Source organism: Benincasa hispida, chromosome 3, assembly GCF_027475165.1.
Source record: "Benincasa hispida cultivar pf3 chromosome 3, pf3_genome.v1.1, whole genome shotgun sequence".
Classification (NCBI taxonomy): Eukaryota; Viridiplantae; Streptophyta; class Magnoliopsida; order Cucurbitales; family Cucurbitaceae; genus Benincasa; species Benincasa hispida.
The window spans coordinates 46,808,006-46,827,610 of record NC_143480.1 but is presented as its reverse complement, the minus strand read 5'-3'; the positions used below and the strand labels follow the sequence as shown (position 1 = coordinate 46,827,610).

Below are 19,605 nucleotides of genomic sequence, written 5' to 3'. Positions count from 1 at the left end.
ATATTTTCTCATCCTTTTTTTCCTTATATACTTGAATTTGGTATGAAACATAAACTATTTTTAAAATTTCTTATTGAAAGTTTCAATCTTGTTATTTATATGTTAATAAATTCTCTTTCTATAATTTGAACTTTTCTTATGTTATTTTTTTCTTTCAAAGGGTATGATTGCATGGAAGATCGAGATTATTTAAAATTAAAATATTGATATAATTAAATTTATAATAATTCACTTTAAGAATGATGGGTAATTTAACATGGTGTCACGATAGAAGTTTATGATCAAACTTCGTAATGCCATTTTCTTCTCGATTAATATCAAATGTTAAAATATTGATCTAATTAAATTTTCCATAATCTATTAGCTTAAGATTTTGAGTTGATGCTTAAAAAAATCAAAGTGAATCATGATTTGACATTTTGTTACGTCTATAATCATTTTATGTTTTGGTTTTCAAATTTTTTAAAGCACGTATAATTTTCTTGTTTTATGGTAAAAACAATAGCTTTTAAAATTTTGCTTAAAAATCAAATATATTTTAAATTAAAAAACTTCAATAAAATTTAAACTACTTTTGATCACTAAGATATGTCAGTTGAGTTATATTCGTTTTGACAATAATCATCAATTTTCAAAATAGTAATTAGTACATTTTTTTAATACAACAATAATAGAGATGAGAGATCGAAAATTTGACTTTTAAAGAGGGAAGTCATGTCAATTACTATCAAATTAAGTTTATTTACTAATTAGTATATTAATCCACAAAATATAAAAATATTCATTTTCCGAATAATTAGGTTAAGATTAAAAAATGAAAAAGGTGAGAATAAGGGTCGTTGTCACGTGGGGATTCCTTTGGTTGCCTTTTTGGACCGAAGTGACTAATTGGAAAACAATACCCATTCTAAGCTGACTTTCCACTTTTTCTAGACAACTTTTTTTCCTTCTCCAAAATATAATAAAACAACAATTACAATAAATGGAAAGACAACAACAATATTATTTGTCATTACAAATTTACATGGTTTTATCTTACTTTTTCATGATTGGATTCACTTTCATTCAATATTTTTCTAATATATAAATTTATATGGACTCAATTTTTAATAGAAAATTTTGAAACCCTGATAAATTTTATGTATGTTACAACCAAATAAAAATTTTAGAAAAGGACAACTCTATTTTAATTTAAATGAAATTAAAGGGAGTTTGTTTTTTTTTTTTTTTTTTTTTTTTTTTTTTTTTTTTTAATATTGTGATTAGGAAAACAATTTAGGGAAATATAGTGGTTCTGAAACTATTTAGAAATCTATGGTTGTTTTGGAGTTTTCGAGGGTGGAGATTTGGTGTTAAATATTTTGTCGAGGGTTACCCTTGACCTGTCGAAAATTAAAGAATACCCTCGACCTCAAAGAAATTGAAGAAGATGACAAAATTTGAAGATAAGGTTGAGAGTTAACCCTTGACCTGTCGAAAATTAAAGAAGAGGTCGAGGGTTTGATCCTTGACCTAAAGGAAAGTAAAAAAATTTGAAGAAGAGGTTGAGGGTCAACCCTCGACCTAAAGGAAATTAAAGAATCGTTTAGTAATTATACACGATCGCACACAATCGTTTAGTAAATTACAATGTGATCGTTTAGTAATTATACACGATCGCACACAATCATTTAGTAAAATTATTATGTGATCGTTTAGTAATTCTTTATTAACGTAACAATAGGTGCAAACTTCCGGAAAGAACAAGTGAATGATGAACAACTTCTCTATTAAATGATAGGAATCAAACAAGATTAATCGGTCGCTTACAAGACGCTAAACGATCGTTTACAATCTCTCCACGATCACTCAGTATGACTAAATGACCGCTTACTAAATCCTCTGCGATCGACCATAAACTTCTACACGATTGCTTAACTATTACTATTACACGATCGTCTTCTTATAACTTATACAATCGTATACCTTTTACTATACGATCGTCTACCAAGTGCTACACGATTGCTGGTCTTTACTACACGATCGCCTAGTGGAAATAGACGATGAGCAACATGCTGCGATGGCTTCTCTACGACAGCGTCTTCCGAACTCCCACTCTCGAGAGCTCTCTTTCCTCACTACACGATCGCCCATAAACTCCTACACAATCGCTTAGCTATTACAATTAGACGACTGCCTTCTCAAAACCTATACGATCGTCTATTTTTTACTATACGATCGTATACCAAGCGCTACACGATCGCCGACTTTACTACACGATCACCTAGTGGAAGTACACGATGAGCGACATGCTGCGATGGCCTCTCCATGACAGCGTCTTCCAAATTCCCAATCTCGAGAGCTCTCTTTCCTCACTACACGATCGCCCACAAACCCCTACACAATCGCTTAGCTATTACAATTAGACGTTCGCCTTCTCAAAACCTAGACAATCGCTTACCTTTTACTATACGATCGTATACAAGTCCTACACGATCGCTGAGCTTTACTACACGATCGCCTAGTGGAAGTACACGATGAGCGGCATGCTGCAATGGCCTCTCCACGACAGTGTCTTCCGAACTCCCACTCTCGAGAGCTCTCTTTCCTCACTACACGATCGTCCACAAACTCCTACACGCTTTCTTAGCTATTACAATTAGACGATCGCCTTCTCAAAACCTATACGATCGCCTACCTTTTACTATACGATCGTATACCAAGTGCTACATGATTGCTGAGCTTTACTACACGATGCCTAGTGGAAGTACACGATGAGTGGCATGCTGCGATGGCCTCTCCACGACAGTGTCTTTCAAACTCCCACTCTCGAGAACTCTCTTTTCTCACTACACGATCGCCTACAAACTCTTACACGATCGCTTAGCTATTACAATTAGACGATCGCCTTCTTAAAACTTATATGATCGCCTACCTTTTACTATACGATCGTATACCAAGTGCTACACGATCGCTGAGCTTTACTACACGATCGCCTAGTGGAAGTACACGATGAGCAGCGCGCTGCGATGGCCTCTCCACGACAGCGTCTTCCGAACTCCCACTCTTGAGAGCTCTCTTTTCTTACTACATGATCACCCACAAAATTCCCATACGATCGCTTAGCTATTATAATTAGACAATCGCCTTCTCAAAACCTATACGATCGCCTACCTTTTACTATACGATCGTATACCAAGTACTACACGATCACTGAGTTTTACTACACGATCGCCTAGTGGAAGTACACGATGAGTGGCACGCTGCGATGGCCTCTCAACGACAGCATCTTCTGAACTCCCACTCTCGAGATCTCTCTTTGCTCACTACACAATCGCCCACAAACTCCTACACGATCGCTTAGCTATTACAATTAGACGATCGCTTTCTCAAAACCTATAAGATCGCCTACCTTTTACTATACGATCGTATACCAAATGCTATATGATCGTAGAGCTTTACTACATGATCGCCTAGTGAAAGTACACAATGAGCGGCATGCTGCGATGGCCTCTCCATGACAGCGTCTTCCGAACTCCCACTCTCGAGAGCTCTCTTTCCTCACTACACGATCATCCACAAATTCCTACACGATCGCTTAGCTATTACTATTAGACGATTATCTTCTCAAAACCTATACAATCGTTTACCTTTTACTATACGATCGTCTACCAAGTGCTACACGATCGCTGAGTTTTACTACACAATCACCCAGTGAAAGTAGACGATGAGTGACACAAAATTATTATTCATACTTTGCCCAATTTCTGTACAAATGGTCAAAACATATGGCGGAAGATGAGTTATCTCATATGTTTTCACATTGGTGAGTAGCATCTTCTTGACAGGGTGATGAGACAATTTGGTTTTCAGCAGGATGTCTCATCGCCTTGTAATACTGAACCTCTACTGTATGATTTCGACTTAAGGACTGTAAATTGGTTCGAAAAAGCTGCACATTTGGTAGAGTGATGGCATTATCGTTCAAGGTTTATTGCAGTGAGGGTTTCTTTTGAACAGTATGACAGGGATGTCACTCAAGACTACATTCACTGGTATAATAATATCACAAGGTGCTACGTCACTCGTCCGGGAGCAGCTGTGGGTCATCTGGTAAATGAATGAATATTATCTAATTATTTTTAACTTAAAATTATTTTAAATATTATCTAATTGTTTTATAATTCACAGAGATCGAATAACAATAGACTCCGAGATGTTGCGAATGATCCGAACTAGGTTCTTGCTATATGTAGTGACAACCAAAGCTATATGGAGGAGATACATTATATGTACGATATACCTATTGTTCCTCTACCAACTCCTAGACGTAGAGGACCTGTTCGAGAAGAGGATGAGTTTGATGAGGTTGCCCATAATGTGGAAGAGTTGCCTCCTGTGATGCAGACGCAGAGTCAAATTGATTATGTTAGTCCGATGATGATGATGCCAACATTTGGTTTAGGACATTATGACTCAGAGGCTGGTTCTTCGTCTTCATACGTGCATGGACATGGTCGGGGTCGTGGAGAGCATAATGAATATTTATATTATGAAGCGCCTGTAGAAGTACCAGAGCAATATCAAGAAGAATCAGAGCAACCTCAAGTTCGAAGTCGACGACGACAACCAGCTTGAAACTGACGACGTCAGCCTTGTGGGACACATTGATTTTTGTAATTATTTTTCTATAAATTAGATATTTTAATTTACACTTTTTTATTTTTATGAGATATTATTTTTTTAATTTGTTCTTTTTAGAGTTAAGTTAAATAAAATAATAAAATAATAAAATATTTTTAGAAATTATTTTTATAAAATGGAAAGGTCGAGTCATGGAAAATTTAAAAAAAATAAAAAAAGATAAGGTTGGTCGAATTTTCAACATTCGACATATTAAAAAAAAACAACAACCATATTTATAAATGAAAAAAAAGAAAAAAGGTAAAGGTCACACTCGATATATTAAAAAAAAAAATTCAAAAACTACCATATTTTTATAAATTGTTTTTAAAACTACAATATTATTTTAATTTTTTCAAATTAAAGTATATAAAAGGTCGATTATTCCTTGAATACCCAAATAGATGACACTTATGAAAAGCAACTAATAGTATATCTAAATTGAGAAAATCATTGATTCTCTGTCATAAGTCATATAATCCTATTTGTAAATGAAATTGGTATAAGATAGTGATGCCTTTTATTTACTTAGCATTGATTAATTATATAAACACCATACTAATTTTTAATGGACAAAAAAACATAGTAGAAATAAATTAATCGTTTAAAGTATGTATTTTTTTTAATATGTAAAATGGTTTATATTAATATTAGTACACATGGAGAAATCATAGCATTATCTTTTAATTTAAACTAAAACAAGGAATATTCTGTAAAATGATTGTGAAACTATAAAATTTGGATGATGGATATCAAAGGATTTAATTAGCTTAAAGAATATATAATACCGCAACCAACCCTTCTCTGTCTCTCTCAAATGAGCTTTGCATTTATATATATATATATATAAAAAAGTCAGTGGTTCTCTCTCTCTAAAGTCTAAAACTTTGCCCTTAGAATAATTGCCCTTAGAGCTTTGCCCTTAGAGAATCAATGAAGAACTTTCTTTGGATACAAAAGGCCAAAATTCATCTTTGAAAACAAGAAAAAAAAGGCCAAACTTCATTTTTGTTAATATAAAATCAGATATTTTAGAATTTAAAGGTTAAAGTGAAATTAGGTATATAATTAGATGATATAATAATAGTTTTTTTATAGGAAAAAAAATCTTTTTGGTTCTTAAAATTTTTATTTAGTCTATAAGTTTCAAAATGTTATACTTTCCGTTCATAAATTTTGAGTTAGATTAAAAAAATTTAGGCCCTAGTTTTTTTTTTGAAAGGCTACAAAAAACATCAATCAGCAAAGATTACAAAAGTATGCTATGCAGAAGCTAGAGGAAAGTCTTCCAACACCTAAAAGTATGTAGTGGAGAAGATATAGATGATAGAATTGTAATATTTAGCAACCACTAAATTAAAACCAAACTCAAAACTTAAGGACCATAAGGTTGAATGAGTAGCATATGTATAAGAAAATATATCTAAAATTTAGCAAAATTATAACATACAAGATACACAAATCTACATTCTAAATATAAATTGAACATATCAACTTGAACCTAATTCAGCTAAATTAAGGTACGATAACGACTAATTTCGACTAAAAAGTCAGAGGTTTTAAAACTATAATCTTCATCTAACCTGGCGTTGAAAAATGTGCAAATTCAACTTGATATGCCGTAACAGATCAACCTGTATAGAGACTTGATTCATGAAACAAGCATAACATAAAAAGGATATTAAGAGAGATCAAGTATTATCAAACCAAACCCTAATAATTTAGGAAATTGCGTCCCAAAGTCTTAAACATAAAACAAGGAAATCAAACATTTCCCACAGCTACATAGAAACACATGTTTAATTATGTTGGAGTCTTATATTATTACACACACATATATAAGCTAAAAGGGAAGTTCCACAGATATAGAAAACATAAAAGGGAAGTTCATTTTAGGGTTTAGAATCCTCCATTATTGGCTCCCCTATTTTTGGCCAAGAACATAGCAAGGTCGAACATGTCTCTGGATTGTGGGATGTGGTTGATCAGATCATATTCATCCATATGAAAAGAAGCCGAAGAGCTTCCCCATTCACCGCCTCCCGTCGCCTTCATCGCTGCAGCTGCGCTCGACTCACATATGTCGGTGAAGATGAAATGATTTGCCGATGTATCCACTTCTTTGAAACTGAAATGATTTTGGTTCACATTTGTAATAGAAGCTGTTTTTGGCACTTCCATGAATTCAACTGTTTTTGTGATCTTCTCTGAGGGAATGGAGTTTATATTGATGGGAGTGTTGGGAAAAGAAGGAAAGGACGTTGGGGTGGAAGTTTTTACTTTTTTCCTTCTTGGTTTCTCTATAGAACTTGATGATCTCTTTTCCTTTCCTACAAAACAACCAACGGAAAAGAAGCTAAGATAGGTATAAAATTACAATTCAAGCTAAGGTTAACGTTATACTTTTACTCCTTTTTTCTTATCTACGAGTGTGTAGGTCATCTTATGCATACCTCTACTAATTTTAATCTTACGAACAACCCATCTAATCCTACAACATTTGGGTGTCGAGAAAACCAGTAGAATATTAAATATTACGCTGGTGACCACAATGGATTAAACTCATGACCTCTTAACCATTTATCAAGGTCATACCCTCCTATTTAATACTAGGTCAACCAATGATGGTTACTTTTACTTCTAAATTAATTTTCATCTAATTCCCAAATTTCAAAATATTACATCTTTACTATTGAATTTTGGGTTTAGTTTTCACTTAATTAGTCGATAGATTTCAATATTTTACACTTTTATTCTAATTTTCCACTAATGCTCACTTTTGATTCTTGACATTAGGGACAAAAAATTAATGAAAGCTACTTTAATTAATTTAATTCTTTTAAATTAATCAATAGAAATTATCACAAAGGATTATAAGTGAGTATTTAGTAGAGCATCAAAGATAAAAGTGTAAATCTTGAAACCTTGGAGACCAGAAAATGAAACTCAAAACTCAAAGGTAGAATGTAGCATCATGAAACCTAATGAAAAAAATAAAAACTAAAGAGAAAACTCAAGAGTAGACTAATAAAGTTAGGGACCAACAAAATATTTTTCCTGAAAAAATGAAGACTTTCAAATATACATTTGGATAGAGATGAAAGAAGTACCTTTTTGAGAGGTAGGTTGGGTTTTGTGGCAATTCATAAGATTATCATAAGTTTTAGCCATAAATTCCTCAACAGTCTGGTTATTGGCAGCATCATCATCATCATCTTCTTCACAAATCCTCTCATTGATATCAAAGCTGAAAGATTTGGATTTCTTAGTATCATCATTGGCATTAGGTAAATTCATGAGATTATTATATGATTCAGCCAAGAAATTCTCCACTGTTTCCTTTTCATCACATGCCTCATTATCTTGGTTATAGTAATTGTCACCAACAACATCATACATCAAATCCTCTTCATCATTATATTCTTCTTCTTCTTCTTCCTCTTCTCCTTCCTTTTGATGATCATCATTAAGATCAAACATTGGGGTATGGTGATGATCATCATTTCCCTTTTTATTATCACCATTATTATTATATTTACTCTCAAGTACTACTGGAACCCATTTCCCCCTAAGTTTCTTGGTTTCATATTCTTCAATTTTCCTCTTCAATGGTCTAACCCCCCTTTGTTGTTTCTCCCTTTTAAAACCCTGCCAAAAAAAAAAAAAAAAAAAAACAAATTACATTGCATATTGAAATCTAGTATTAAATCACATCATAATATGAGATTGTTAAGGTCACTTGTTTAAAGTTAAAAAAATATATTACAAAACATACTTTCATTCAAAATCAATTTGACACGATGAAAATAGTATTTAAAAGTATAAAATAAAATTTTATTTAATTATTTTGAATATGTTCGGAAGTGATTTTGAACATTACATAATTAATTCTAATCATTCAAAATCAAGTTAAATTAATTATTTAATTATATGAAAACGTTATCTAAGTGTAAAATAAAATTTTAATTTAGTTTATTTTTTAAAAGACATATTTTCATAATGATTTTAAACAATATACATAAGAATTTCAACCCTTTCTAAATCTCTAAAAAAAATATGCCTTAAATCATTTAAAATCAATTTTAATTATATGAAAAATCATATTTATAATTGATTTTGAAAGATTAAAGACATGTTTCAAAATGATTTGGATAAAGAAAAAATAGAAGGATAGAAAGAAACACTCACAGGAAAATGAAGTTGACCAAGATTTGATTTAGTAGAAGGTTTGTCTGGATAAACTTCATACATGAAGAAATTAACAACCTCAGCCACCGACCGAAACACCTTCCTTGATCGTAGGTGATGATAGTACTGCATCCATTGCCCAATTAATTAATTTAAAAGAAAAAACCATATATTATATCAATAAAATCTAGCTTTTTTTCCCCTTATAATAAGATGTGATAATGTTGAGTCTAATATAGTTATGAATATATAATGTTTTGGTCTCTAAAGTTTCTTTTTTCTCATTTCAACCTGATTATTAATTAAGGTTCTATTTGACAACTATTCGATTATTTATTTTTTATCTTTTAAAAATTATGCTTGTAAATACTATTTCTATCAATGATTTTTTTTTTTTTTTAAATCTATTTTTACAAGTGTTTTCAAAATCTAAATCCTATTTTGAAAACTAAAAAAAATTAAAATAGACTTTGCTTGTTAACCGTTTAATCTATTTGATGACCATTTGATTTTGAAAATTATATTTATAAACCCTACTTCCACTGTTCCACCCATATGTTTCTATGTTTTTATTATTAAACTTTTTACTAATGTTTTTCAGAAACCAATTGAAGTTTTGAAAACTAAAACAGAAGTTTTTGAAAATTTGATTATGTGAAATTCTAAGTGTTTCTTTAAGAAAATGATAACTGGGGGAAAATTAACAAGCATAAACTTAAAAAACAAGAAACTAAAAACAACATTGTTCAAACACGGTCTTAATTCTTTAATTTAGTTTTATAAAATTATATTTAGTTTCTTACAATGGTCTCTACCTTTCTTAACTAAGGATTTGAATTTTTAGTCAAATTTTCAAAAACAAAAACAAAAACAAATTTTTTAAAACTAATATTCTTAATTTTCAAAATATAACTTGGTTATTTAAAACACTCTTAACAAATAGATAACAAAACAAATGAATCAATATAATGACGAAGCTTAATTTTCAAAAACCGAAAAACGAAAAACCAAATTAAGTTATCAAATTGGAGTACAAATTTTGAAAGCTTATTTTTATTTTCTGAATCTAATTAAGAGTTGAAATGTTTATATCAAAGAGGTAAAGATCACAGTAAATAAATCAAAGGAAAAAGTATCACTCGAAAAATTAAAAACTAAATCATTATCCGATGATAAAAAAGGTAAAATCTAAAAAGACTCATATATACAATGAAAGGAGGAGTGTTTGCAATACATACCATGTCAAATCTTCCATTAATTCGTTGTCGTCTTTCCATCTTCCAACCTTGTAATCTTTGCAAGAAAGTATATCGAGGCACACTAAATATAATCTCTCCATTTTTATTTTGTGCCATTGCTTCATTCTTTTCTACTTCCACCAACTATATAATTATACATCATATAGCTTCCAATTAAAATCTAATCTCATTTATAACCAATCCTTCAATTAAGATATAAATTATGTAATTAAAAAAAATCCAATTGATAAATAATATACCTCCTCAAGATCTTCAGGATGAAAGGGACAGTCATAAGGCAGTTCGAAAGATACTAGGTTTTCCCCTACCAGCAAAGTCGTCACTCTCCTTTTTTGTGGCAAAATCTAATCCAAGAATAAAAAAAAATAAAAATAAGGATTAACTCTGCCGAGATCACTAACCAATAACTTTAGTCTCTGCAAATAATAACAAGTTCGAGAAATGATCGGATTCGGTCCACATAACACAATACATATTCAAAATACATTATATTTAATAGTCTCTAAAACTACCAATCACATTGTGACTACTATCCTCTAATAATTTCTCAAAAAAGATAAAGATTATATAGATAAAAAGTTAGAAAGTATTCGGTCAATATTCAAATTACATTATTCAATAGTCTATAAAACTACAAGTCACATCGTGACTACTTTTCTCTGATAATTTTTCGAAAAGAATATTATCTTTCATAATGAAAAGATTAGATTGTATATATAAAGTGTTAGAAAGTAGAATTTTGTTAAAATCGATATATATTCAAATTACATTGTTCAATATATATAAAACTACTACCCACATCAAATGACTACTTTTCTTTGATAATGAAAAGATTGTATGCATAAAAAGAGTTAGAAAGTAAGATTTTGTGGAGATTGTCATACCATATCCATGCTGGTGGACGGAGGCCGAAAGGAGACAGGAACCGCCTCAACGACGCCATCGACGTTGGTTCTTTCGCATGGGTTTAATGGCGACAACGATAATTTAAACTCGTATACAACCCTCTGCAAATCACATGAAGGAAAATCAAAGTTAATGAAGTACAAAAACAAAATTGTATATATAGATAGTTTAAACCTTTTGTTTCCTTTGGGGGCTTACTTTAACAACTTCTCTAAGAGTTTTGATAATTTGAGAACGATTTGCAGCAAATTGTGAGGGGTTGTTCCAATCAAGCATCTTGGCCTAAAATTCAAAGAAAAGAGAGAAATATTGGGAGAAAAAGGGGGGGAAAAATGAAAGGGTTAATAATATAATTACATATAAACATTCAGTGGATATAGTGAGAGAAATTTAGGAAGAAAAAAGAAATGGAAGGGATTTTCATTGTGTTTCCAAAACTGGATAGGTACGTTTCTTCATCAAAAGAAACTATTCACAAAGATTTATTTGGTAAATTACGTATTATGTTTGTAATTTTCTGCCCATAAAACTACCAAAATCCAATCGTTTTTCAAACTTTTCAAACGTTGCCAGCAGAGAGAGAGAGAGAAACTTCATCTTTAAACACTCTCTTCTCAACTTTTAAACTGTTTCTATTACCATATATACGAGATATTTTAGGTTAACCATTTTTTTTATATTTGAAAATTAAACTTAAAAATATCTCTTCCACCCCTAAATCTCTAGTTTTGATATCTACTTTTTACTCACGTTTTAAAAAATCAAGTCAAAATTTGAAAATTAAAAAAAATAGTTTTTAAAAATTTGTTTTTGTTTTTGGAATTTAGTTAATAATGCAACTCTTCTACTTAAGATTGATACAAACCATAATTAGAAAATGAAAGAAAATAGACATAATTTTCAAAAACGAAAAACCCTACTCTTTTCAATTTTGGGAGTGTATTAGGTAGTTTTCACAGTTATTTAGGAGCATATTACACACAAAATTAAAAGTTTAGAAACTAAATAAACATTAAATTCGAAAAATTTAGGTCTCGTTTTGTAACCATTTTATTTTTTGTTTTTTATTTTTAAAAATTAAAGCTATTTCCTCCACATTCCTTACAATGTTTTCCATCTTTCGTACAATAGTTGAATTCTTAGCCAAATTTCAAAAATAAAAATAAGTTATTTTTTTTTTTTTTTTAGTTTTCAAAATTTTGCTTGGTTTTTTAATCATTGGTAAAAGGTAGATAACAAAAATAAAAATTCAAAAACTAAATCATTATCAAATGAGGTCTTGACTAAGAATTTAAATGTTTATATAGAAAATATGAAAACTATAAATAAAAAATTGTGAGAAATAAAACATAATTTTAAAAGGTATTCAAACGATTACCAAACAGGACTTAAATTATTCAAATTTTTCGAACAATTGAACTAAACTACACAAACACAAACACATACACACAAACATATATATAGTTAGCCTAGATTATAATATCATAATTGTAGTTTGTGAAGCTTGAGTATTTGCAAGTACTGACTTTAAATTATAATTTAATGTGGCTAATGTAGGGTTTGTTTGAATTAACTTTCTAAGTATTTATAAATACTTTTTGCATTTAAAAATACTTATTTACACACCAAAAAAGTCAATCCAAACACGTTCATATTTTGAAGATATCATGCATCTATAGTATTCTCTAAGATTAACAGGATTTTAATCCCATTATCAATAATCAGACATTTAAACTGTCCTAAACTTAACCTATGCCAATAATTAGATCATCAAAGGAAGACATATATTATAGGTCATTACTTTTAAGATGTAAAATACACACACAATCTACAACATTTAAATTCCAATCTCTAATATTTGAAAAATATTGTAACTAATTAACAAGACTAATTTGCATATGCTATTTTTAATTTTGTATTCCAAAAAATCAAACAATATACCTTCAACTATGGTAATTGTTTTAAAATCAACAACGAACGACAACCACGCGTCACGTTTGGAACAAGCCTAATTAATTATTTAGACAAAAGCAATCGTTTTGGTAACTAAACAGTTAGCATCACGATTGCGTATTTAGTTGTAAAAGTTCAAATTAATGATTAGCAATTAACGGTTAACGACTAACGATTAACGATTACCGAACAGTAGATTCTATCAAATATATCTAAATTGATTACTACAAAATTTCTTTCCATATAATACATTTTCCTTCTTTCTTCTTTGCATTTTATCCATCTTTAAGATGTACTAACACACATAAATGTCCAGAAAAAAGATCAATTTACAAAATATGTTCATAGTTAAAAAATAAATATTTTTAGATCTTGATATAGATCGTCTCAAATCTAACATGCAAGTACAAATTAACCCTAAACATGGCACAATTCACCCTAATCCCAAATCTTAAACTCGTTAGATGACGATCGATTGGATATTTTGTTGTAAATTTGAATTTCTTGAGATATAAGGAAATATTGAGAAAATGATATTACCGAATAGTAGTATCTAGGAAGTGAAGTGCTTGGTTGAAGACCTAAGCTTAAATTGAGATGAGAGCCTGTTGGATGAAATCTCACAAAATTCCTTGTTATTTCAGGTGCTTGATACAGCTTCAATAGTACCTGTAATTTCAACAAAAACAATCAAATTACAACACAAAAAAGAATAAATAAATAAAAACAAAATCAAACCCTTTCTCTCTAGTTCTCGTTCTCGTTCCCGGTAGGGTTCTGTACTGTTCTTGCTTAGATCTCCAGATCCACCACGACTGATATGATACCATGCTAAAATTTTCTTTTCTGTTCGTTTTAATCATACATTTTACTCCTTTCTTACACAAACAAACACCAAAATCTTTTGGGTTTTTTTTTTTTTTCGAAAAACATTTTATAGATTCAATAATAGTGAAAAAATAGTGAAGTGTAACAAAGATTGAAGCTTGATTTCTTTTTCAATAATAATAATAAAAGAATAATAATACCCCACGAAAATCTCTGAGGAATGTGAGATTCAAACTATGATTTGTTTGTAATAATACTGAGCCACTTTGTCTTGGCCATTGTCTAAACTTTAGCACCATGCTTCCTTTTTCCTTTGCTTCTTCTCTGTTTGTTTCACTGATTTCTTCAATGCAAATCACCATTTCAACCCTAATAAAAAACACTTTGAAGAGAGAGAAATTAGAGGAGGGGAGAGAGAGGGAGAGAGAGCGGTTTAAATTTCAATCCTTTTTTTTAACTCTAAAATAATACTCTATGACCCCACCTACCAAAAATTTAGAGAACACATGACGATCTTCAATTGGTGCAAGATGGTTGGTGCTCCCTCATTCAGATGAGAATCGAGTTGTTTGTTTGTGTTAGCATGTTTTTTGAAGAACAAATTTTCAGATCTTTGTGGGCAAAAAGTTAAAATTTTTTTTGTTATACTTTTGAAATAAATATTATTATTATATAATATAAGGTTTCAAAAATTATTAAAAAAATTTGTAGATGATGGATCATGTGTTTCGGACCAAAAGCACAATTCAAGGACATTTCTTTATAGCTTAAAAATTTTTAATTCTCATCCAAACACTATATATGAAATGAAATTTATGTTAAAAATTTAATATCAAAAGTTTATATTTTATTTTCTCACTCAACTTTCAAAATTAAAAATTTAGTTAATAAACTTTGATTTTTTTCGAAAAATAATGTTGAATTATAAAAAATCTAGTAGAAATAAAACTGAAAGTATATGGACTAATTAGATACACATATTAAAGTTTAGGGATTGAACTTATAATTCACTTGGTCATAAATTGTTTTTTCCTTGAAGAAAATTAAAAAGAATTTGCAAACAATCCCAAAAGTTTGTATTTATTTCCTGTTCAACTTTCAAAATTACAAATGTAATAGATGGACTTTTATTTCAAAATTTAGAGGCTAAACTTGTAATTAATCAACCCATAAATAAATTAGGAAAGAATAATTGTAAATTAAAATATATATTTTTTAATTTTTTTCTTAAAGAAAAATAAAAAACATTTGCAAACAATTCATTTGAACTAACTTACCTTATTTGAGGTTAATTGAGAAATGGTAAATTCACATTTGGAATTCCATAATTTGTTGACCATTTTTGGTAGGTTAATAGTGAATGAATTATCTCTAATGCATGATGGATATTATGTGGCTTCTTTGCATTTATTATCGATTATGTTCATTTCACTAAAAATAATGGAAATTTTGTTCATTTCTTCTTTAGTAAACATAAAATAAAAAAATATTGTTATTTTAATAAGTAAATAAATAAATAAAACCCTAGTTTTAATATTATTCAATCAATAACTTGCTATTATATGTAGTCAAATGATTTTCTCTTTTAATTTGCCGAACATGTAAATGACCACCTAAGATATTTATAATTTTACTTCTTTTATAAACTTTTTTACATCAAATTAAATAATGTAAGTGATTTTTATGATGAAGTAAATAATTGATGGTAGGGATCAATCAACCATTTTATTTAGTAAAACTTTAGTGTTACATTTTTTTTTTTTTTTTTTGCAAACACTAGTAGGAACTAAGCCATTTTAGTTTATGACTTGTATATATTTATTATAAGCTCAATTGTTTATAAGAAATTGATATGTGATGTGGTTGATTTGGATCTCGATTGATAAATTAATAAAAAAAAAATAGAGAGAATGAGGTTAAATTACAAGTTTAGTTTTTAAATTATGAGGTTTTGTGTTTATTCAGTCTCTTAACTTATAAAAGTGTCAAGTTCGTGTCCTTTATGCATCTAAATTGTAAAAATGTCTAATTATAGGTGTTAACGAGATTTCCGAAGAAACTTGTTTCGTGGAGCTAAACTTGAGTTGGTGTTGATGTTGATGTTGTTTTGATATGTTGTGGTTCGATTTCTAACACTTGATCCTCTAATTTTTCTCTCAGTTGAATGTGTGCGCTTGACTTAAAGAAACAAAGTGCAGCTTCACGAGTAGTCTTCTGATTTTATTGATGAATTCTGATCTCCGGACTATGTGAAATGTAGAATTTCTGACTCTTACAAATGAAAAGAAATTTTCTATTTATAGGACTCTCTGGTGGGCTTCTTGGGCTTGGGCTTGGCTGATCCATGGGTTTGATCTTTGGGCCCAATTAATTGGACTTGGGTTTGGTTGGTTAATAGGCCTGACCTTTGGGCCAAATTAATTGGACTTGGGCTTGACTTGTCCATGGGCCTGACCTGGGTCTACTTAATTGGACTTGAGTTTGGTTGGTCAATAGGTTTGGCCTTTGGGCCCAATTAATTAAACTTGGGCTTGGTTGGTCCATGGACCAAATTAAGCCAATTTTCGGGTTTAACTGGACTATAGCCTTGATTATAATATCAAACTGGGCCAAATTAATTTTACAAAGCTTGTGATAAAAACACGTAGCATTATCAGAATTTGTCAACTTCAATTTGGGATACATATCCACTTCTAATTGGTCCCAAATTTGATGATTCGAAATTTCATCATTAATTTAATAAATGATGTATCGATTTGTGATTGGTCCAAAATTCCTCCTTCAATACATTCCCCTTTTCGACGTATGTGTGTGAGTGAATCTCGAAAAAGATCATAAAGTTTGAATAAGATATAGACTTTGGTCCTGCTTGATGTGTCAACCCAATCAAACTATGAATTTGGTACATAGGCTTGACTTTTATGTATGTCTGACACACACATTTTTTTGCCAAATTATCCGATTGTGAATTTAGGTCACGGTTTTGACTTTCTTTCTTGATTAAATTCTAACATAAATTTTGGCAGAATTTATTCTCCACTTAATTCAAATTGAATGTGGAGTAAGATTGAACTTCTATTCAAGCTGTTTGGCTTGAACTTGAAATAGGACTTGAAGATTAGGTTTGAGCTTTATTAAATTTTACTGTGGGATCAAATTATGAATTACACCCACTATTTAAATTTTAGATATATTGAAGGTATTAACCACAATATTGATTTGACTTTATATAAAGTCTTAGCTTAGATGATTTGAATTTGGGATAAAATTTTGGTTATTATTATTATTATTTTGAATTTGGTTTAAAAATTAAAAATTTAAACATAAATTAGGTAATCTAATAAAATCTCATGATTTAAATCAAATATTTATTTGAATTTCTTGATTCACTTTGAGACAGCCTGACGAATCCTTTATAAATAGGACCTAAACCCCTGCACTCTCATCTCAATTAGCTGCAAGGGTAAAGAAAATAAATTTTCTCTCTTTTTTTTTTCGAGCCGCCGAGCCGCCAGCCACGAAGCCGAGCCATGCATCCACGAAGCTGCAAGTCGAGTCATGTCTGCCACTTTCCTCGCATGTGGCAATCTTTAATTAGTGCAAGATGGTTGGACCTACCTCACTCGTATTAGAATCGAGTTGTGTTTGTTTGTGCTGGCATGTTTTTTAAGAACAAATTTTCAAGTCTTTGTGGGCAAAAAATTAAGATTTTTTGTTATATGTTTCAAATAAATAATATTATTATATAATATAAGGTTTCGAAAATTATTTAAGAAAAATTGTAAGTGATGGATCATGTGTTTCAGACCAATTTCAGAACAATTCAAGTGCTTCTCTTTATAGCTTAAAAAGTTTAAATTTTTCATACAAATACAATTTCAGCACAATTCAAGGGCTTCTCTTTATAGCTTAGTTTAAATTTTCATACAAACACTACATATGAAATGAAATTTAGTTTATATTTTATTTCCCCCTCAACTTTCATGATTACAAATTTGGTTAGTAAACTTTAATTTTTTTCAAAAAATAATGTTGAATTATAAAAGATCTAGTAAAAATAAAACTAAATGTATAGGGACTAATTAGAAACATATCTTAAAGAATAGGGGCTGAACTTATAATTCATTTAGTCATAAATAAATTAGGAGAGAATAATTGTATATGAACATATTTTTATTGTTTTTTCCTTAAAGAAAATTAAAAAAATTTGCAACCAATCCTGAAAGTTTATGTTTATTTGCTTGTTAAACTTTCAAAATTATATATGTAATATATGTACTTTTATTTTTTCTATAAAAAAAAACTACTAATAGATCAATTAATTTATGTCTTTTAAGTATCAAGAGACAACATTGAAAAATTATAGATTTACTATCCATGAAATTGAAAGTTTAAGACCAATTAAACAAATATATCAAAATTTAGGAGCTAAACCTGTAATTAATCGAACCCATAAATAAATTAGAAGAGAATAATTGTAAATTAAAATATTTTTATTTTTCTTAAAACAAAAACATTCACAAACAATACCTTTGAACTACCTTGCCTTATTTGAGGTTAATTAGGAAATGATATATTAACATTTGGAATTCCATAATTTGTTGACCATTTTTGGTAAGTCAGTGAATGATTTATATGGATACCTTCTTTGCATTTATTATTTGTTAGGTTCATTTTATTGAAAATAATGAGAATTTTGTTCATTTCTCTTTTGTAAATATAGAAAAAAAATATTGTTATTTTAATAAATAAATAAAACCCTTGTTTTAATATGATTCTATCAAAAACTTGCTATTGTATGTCAGATAATTTTCCCTTTTAATTTGTTGGACATGTAAATGGCCACCTAGGTTATTTATAATTTTACTTCTTTTGTAAACTATTTTCACATCAAATTGAAATAAAAAGAAAACTTTGAAGAGGGAGAAATTAGAGGAAGAAGAGAGAGAGAAATAGAAGGTTTAAATTTCTATCTACATTCTTTGGCTCTATAATAATAATCTAAGGCCTTACTTATCAAAAATTTAGAGGACACATGACGATCTTTAATTGGTGTAAGATGGTTGGTGCTCCTTAATCGAGTTGTTTATTTGTGTTGGCATGTTTTTGTCTTTATGGGTAAAAAGTTAATATTTTTTGTCATACGTTTCAAATAAATATTATTATTATATAATATAAGATTTCAAAAATTATTTAAAAAAATTGTAAATGATGATCATGTGTTTTGGACCAATATCAACATAATTCAAGCGCTTCTCTTTATAGCTTAAAAAGTTTAAATTTTAATCCGAACACCATATATGAAATTAAATTTATATTAAAAATTTAGTGTCTAAAGTTTATATTTTATTTCCTCGCTCAACTTTCAAAATTACATATTTAGTTAATAAACTTTGATTTTTCAAAAAAAAAAAATGTTGAATTATAAAAAATCTAGTAGAAATGAAACAAAAAGTATAAGAACTAATTAGACACAGATTTTAAAGCTTAGGTACTGAGCTTGTAGTTCACTTGATCATAAATAAATTAGGAGAGAATAATCGTATATGAATATATTTTTATTGTTTTTTCTTTAAAGAAAATAAAAAAGAATTTGCACAAAATTCACAAAGGAAATTTATTTGCTTGTTAAGCTTCCAAAATTACAAATGTAGTAAAAGAACTTTTATTTATTTTTTTTTAAAAAAAAAAACTACTCATAGATCAATTAATTTATTTCTTTTAATTATCAAGATACAAAATTTAAAATATAAAGATTTAATATCTATGAACAGAACCAATTTGTAATTAATCAACCCATAAATAAATT

General features: G+C 29.4%; 1 protein-coding gene and 1 pseudogene across 1 annotated transcript; one reads left to right on the top strand and one right to left on the bottom strand.

Annotated features, from left to right (window-relative positions):
- Window positions 1-3,720: 3,720 nt before the first annotated feature.
- Window positions 3,721-4,650, top strand: LOC150037313 (uncharacterized; annotated as a pseudogene).
- A 1,708-nt stretch (window positions 4,651-6,358) lies between these two features.
- LOC150037312 (uncharacterized) lies at window positions 6,359-14,234 on the bottom strand. Its single transcript, XM_090311648.1, has 9 exons — window positions 13,997-14,234; window positions 13,509-13,637; window positions 11,214-11,297; window positions 10,994-11,116; window positions 10,349-10,453; window positions 10,089-10,232; window positions 8,851-8,976; window positions 7,773-8,310; window positions 6,359-6,992 (listed from the first exon to the last, which is right to left on the bottom strand). The coding sequence occupies exons 1-9, from the start codon at window positions 14,156-14,158 to the stop codon at window positions 6,562-6,564; spliced, it is 1,842 nt and encodes a 613-aa protein (XP_090167774.1). The 5' UTR covers window positions 14,159-14,234; the 3' UTR covers window positions 6,359-6,561.
- Between the last annotated feature and the right edge of the window lie 5,371 nt (window positions 14,235-19,605).

Coding starts and splice junctions, on each gene's coding strand:
- LOC150037312 (XM_090311648.1), bottom strand. CDS start 14,158: ATGGTGATTTGCATTGAAGAAATCAGTGAAACAAACAGAGAAGAAGCA. Junction 10,233..10,348: donor ATCCTGAAGATCTTGAGGAG/GTATATTATTTA, acceptor ATAATTATATAG/TTGGTGGAAGTAGAAAAGAA. Junction 8,311..8,850: donor TTGGTCAACTTCATTTTCCT/GTGAGTGTTTCT, acceptor TTTTTTTGGCAG/GGTTTTAAAAGGGAGAAACA.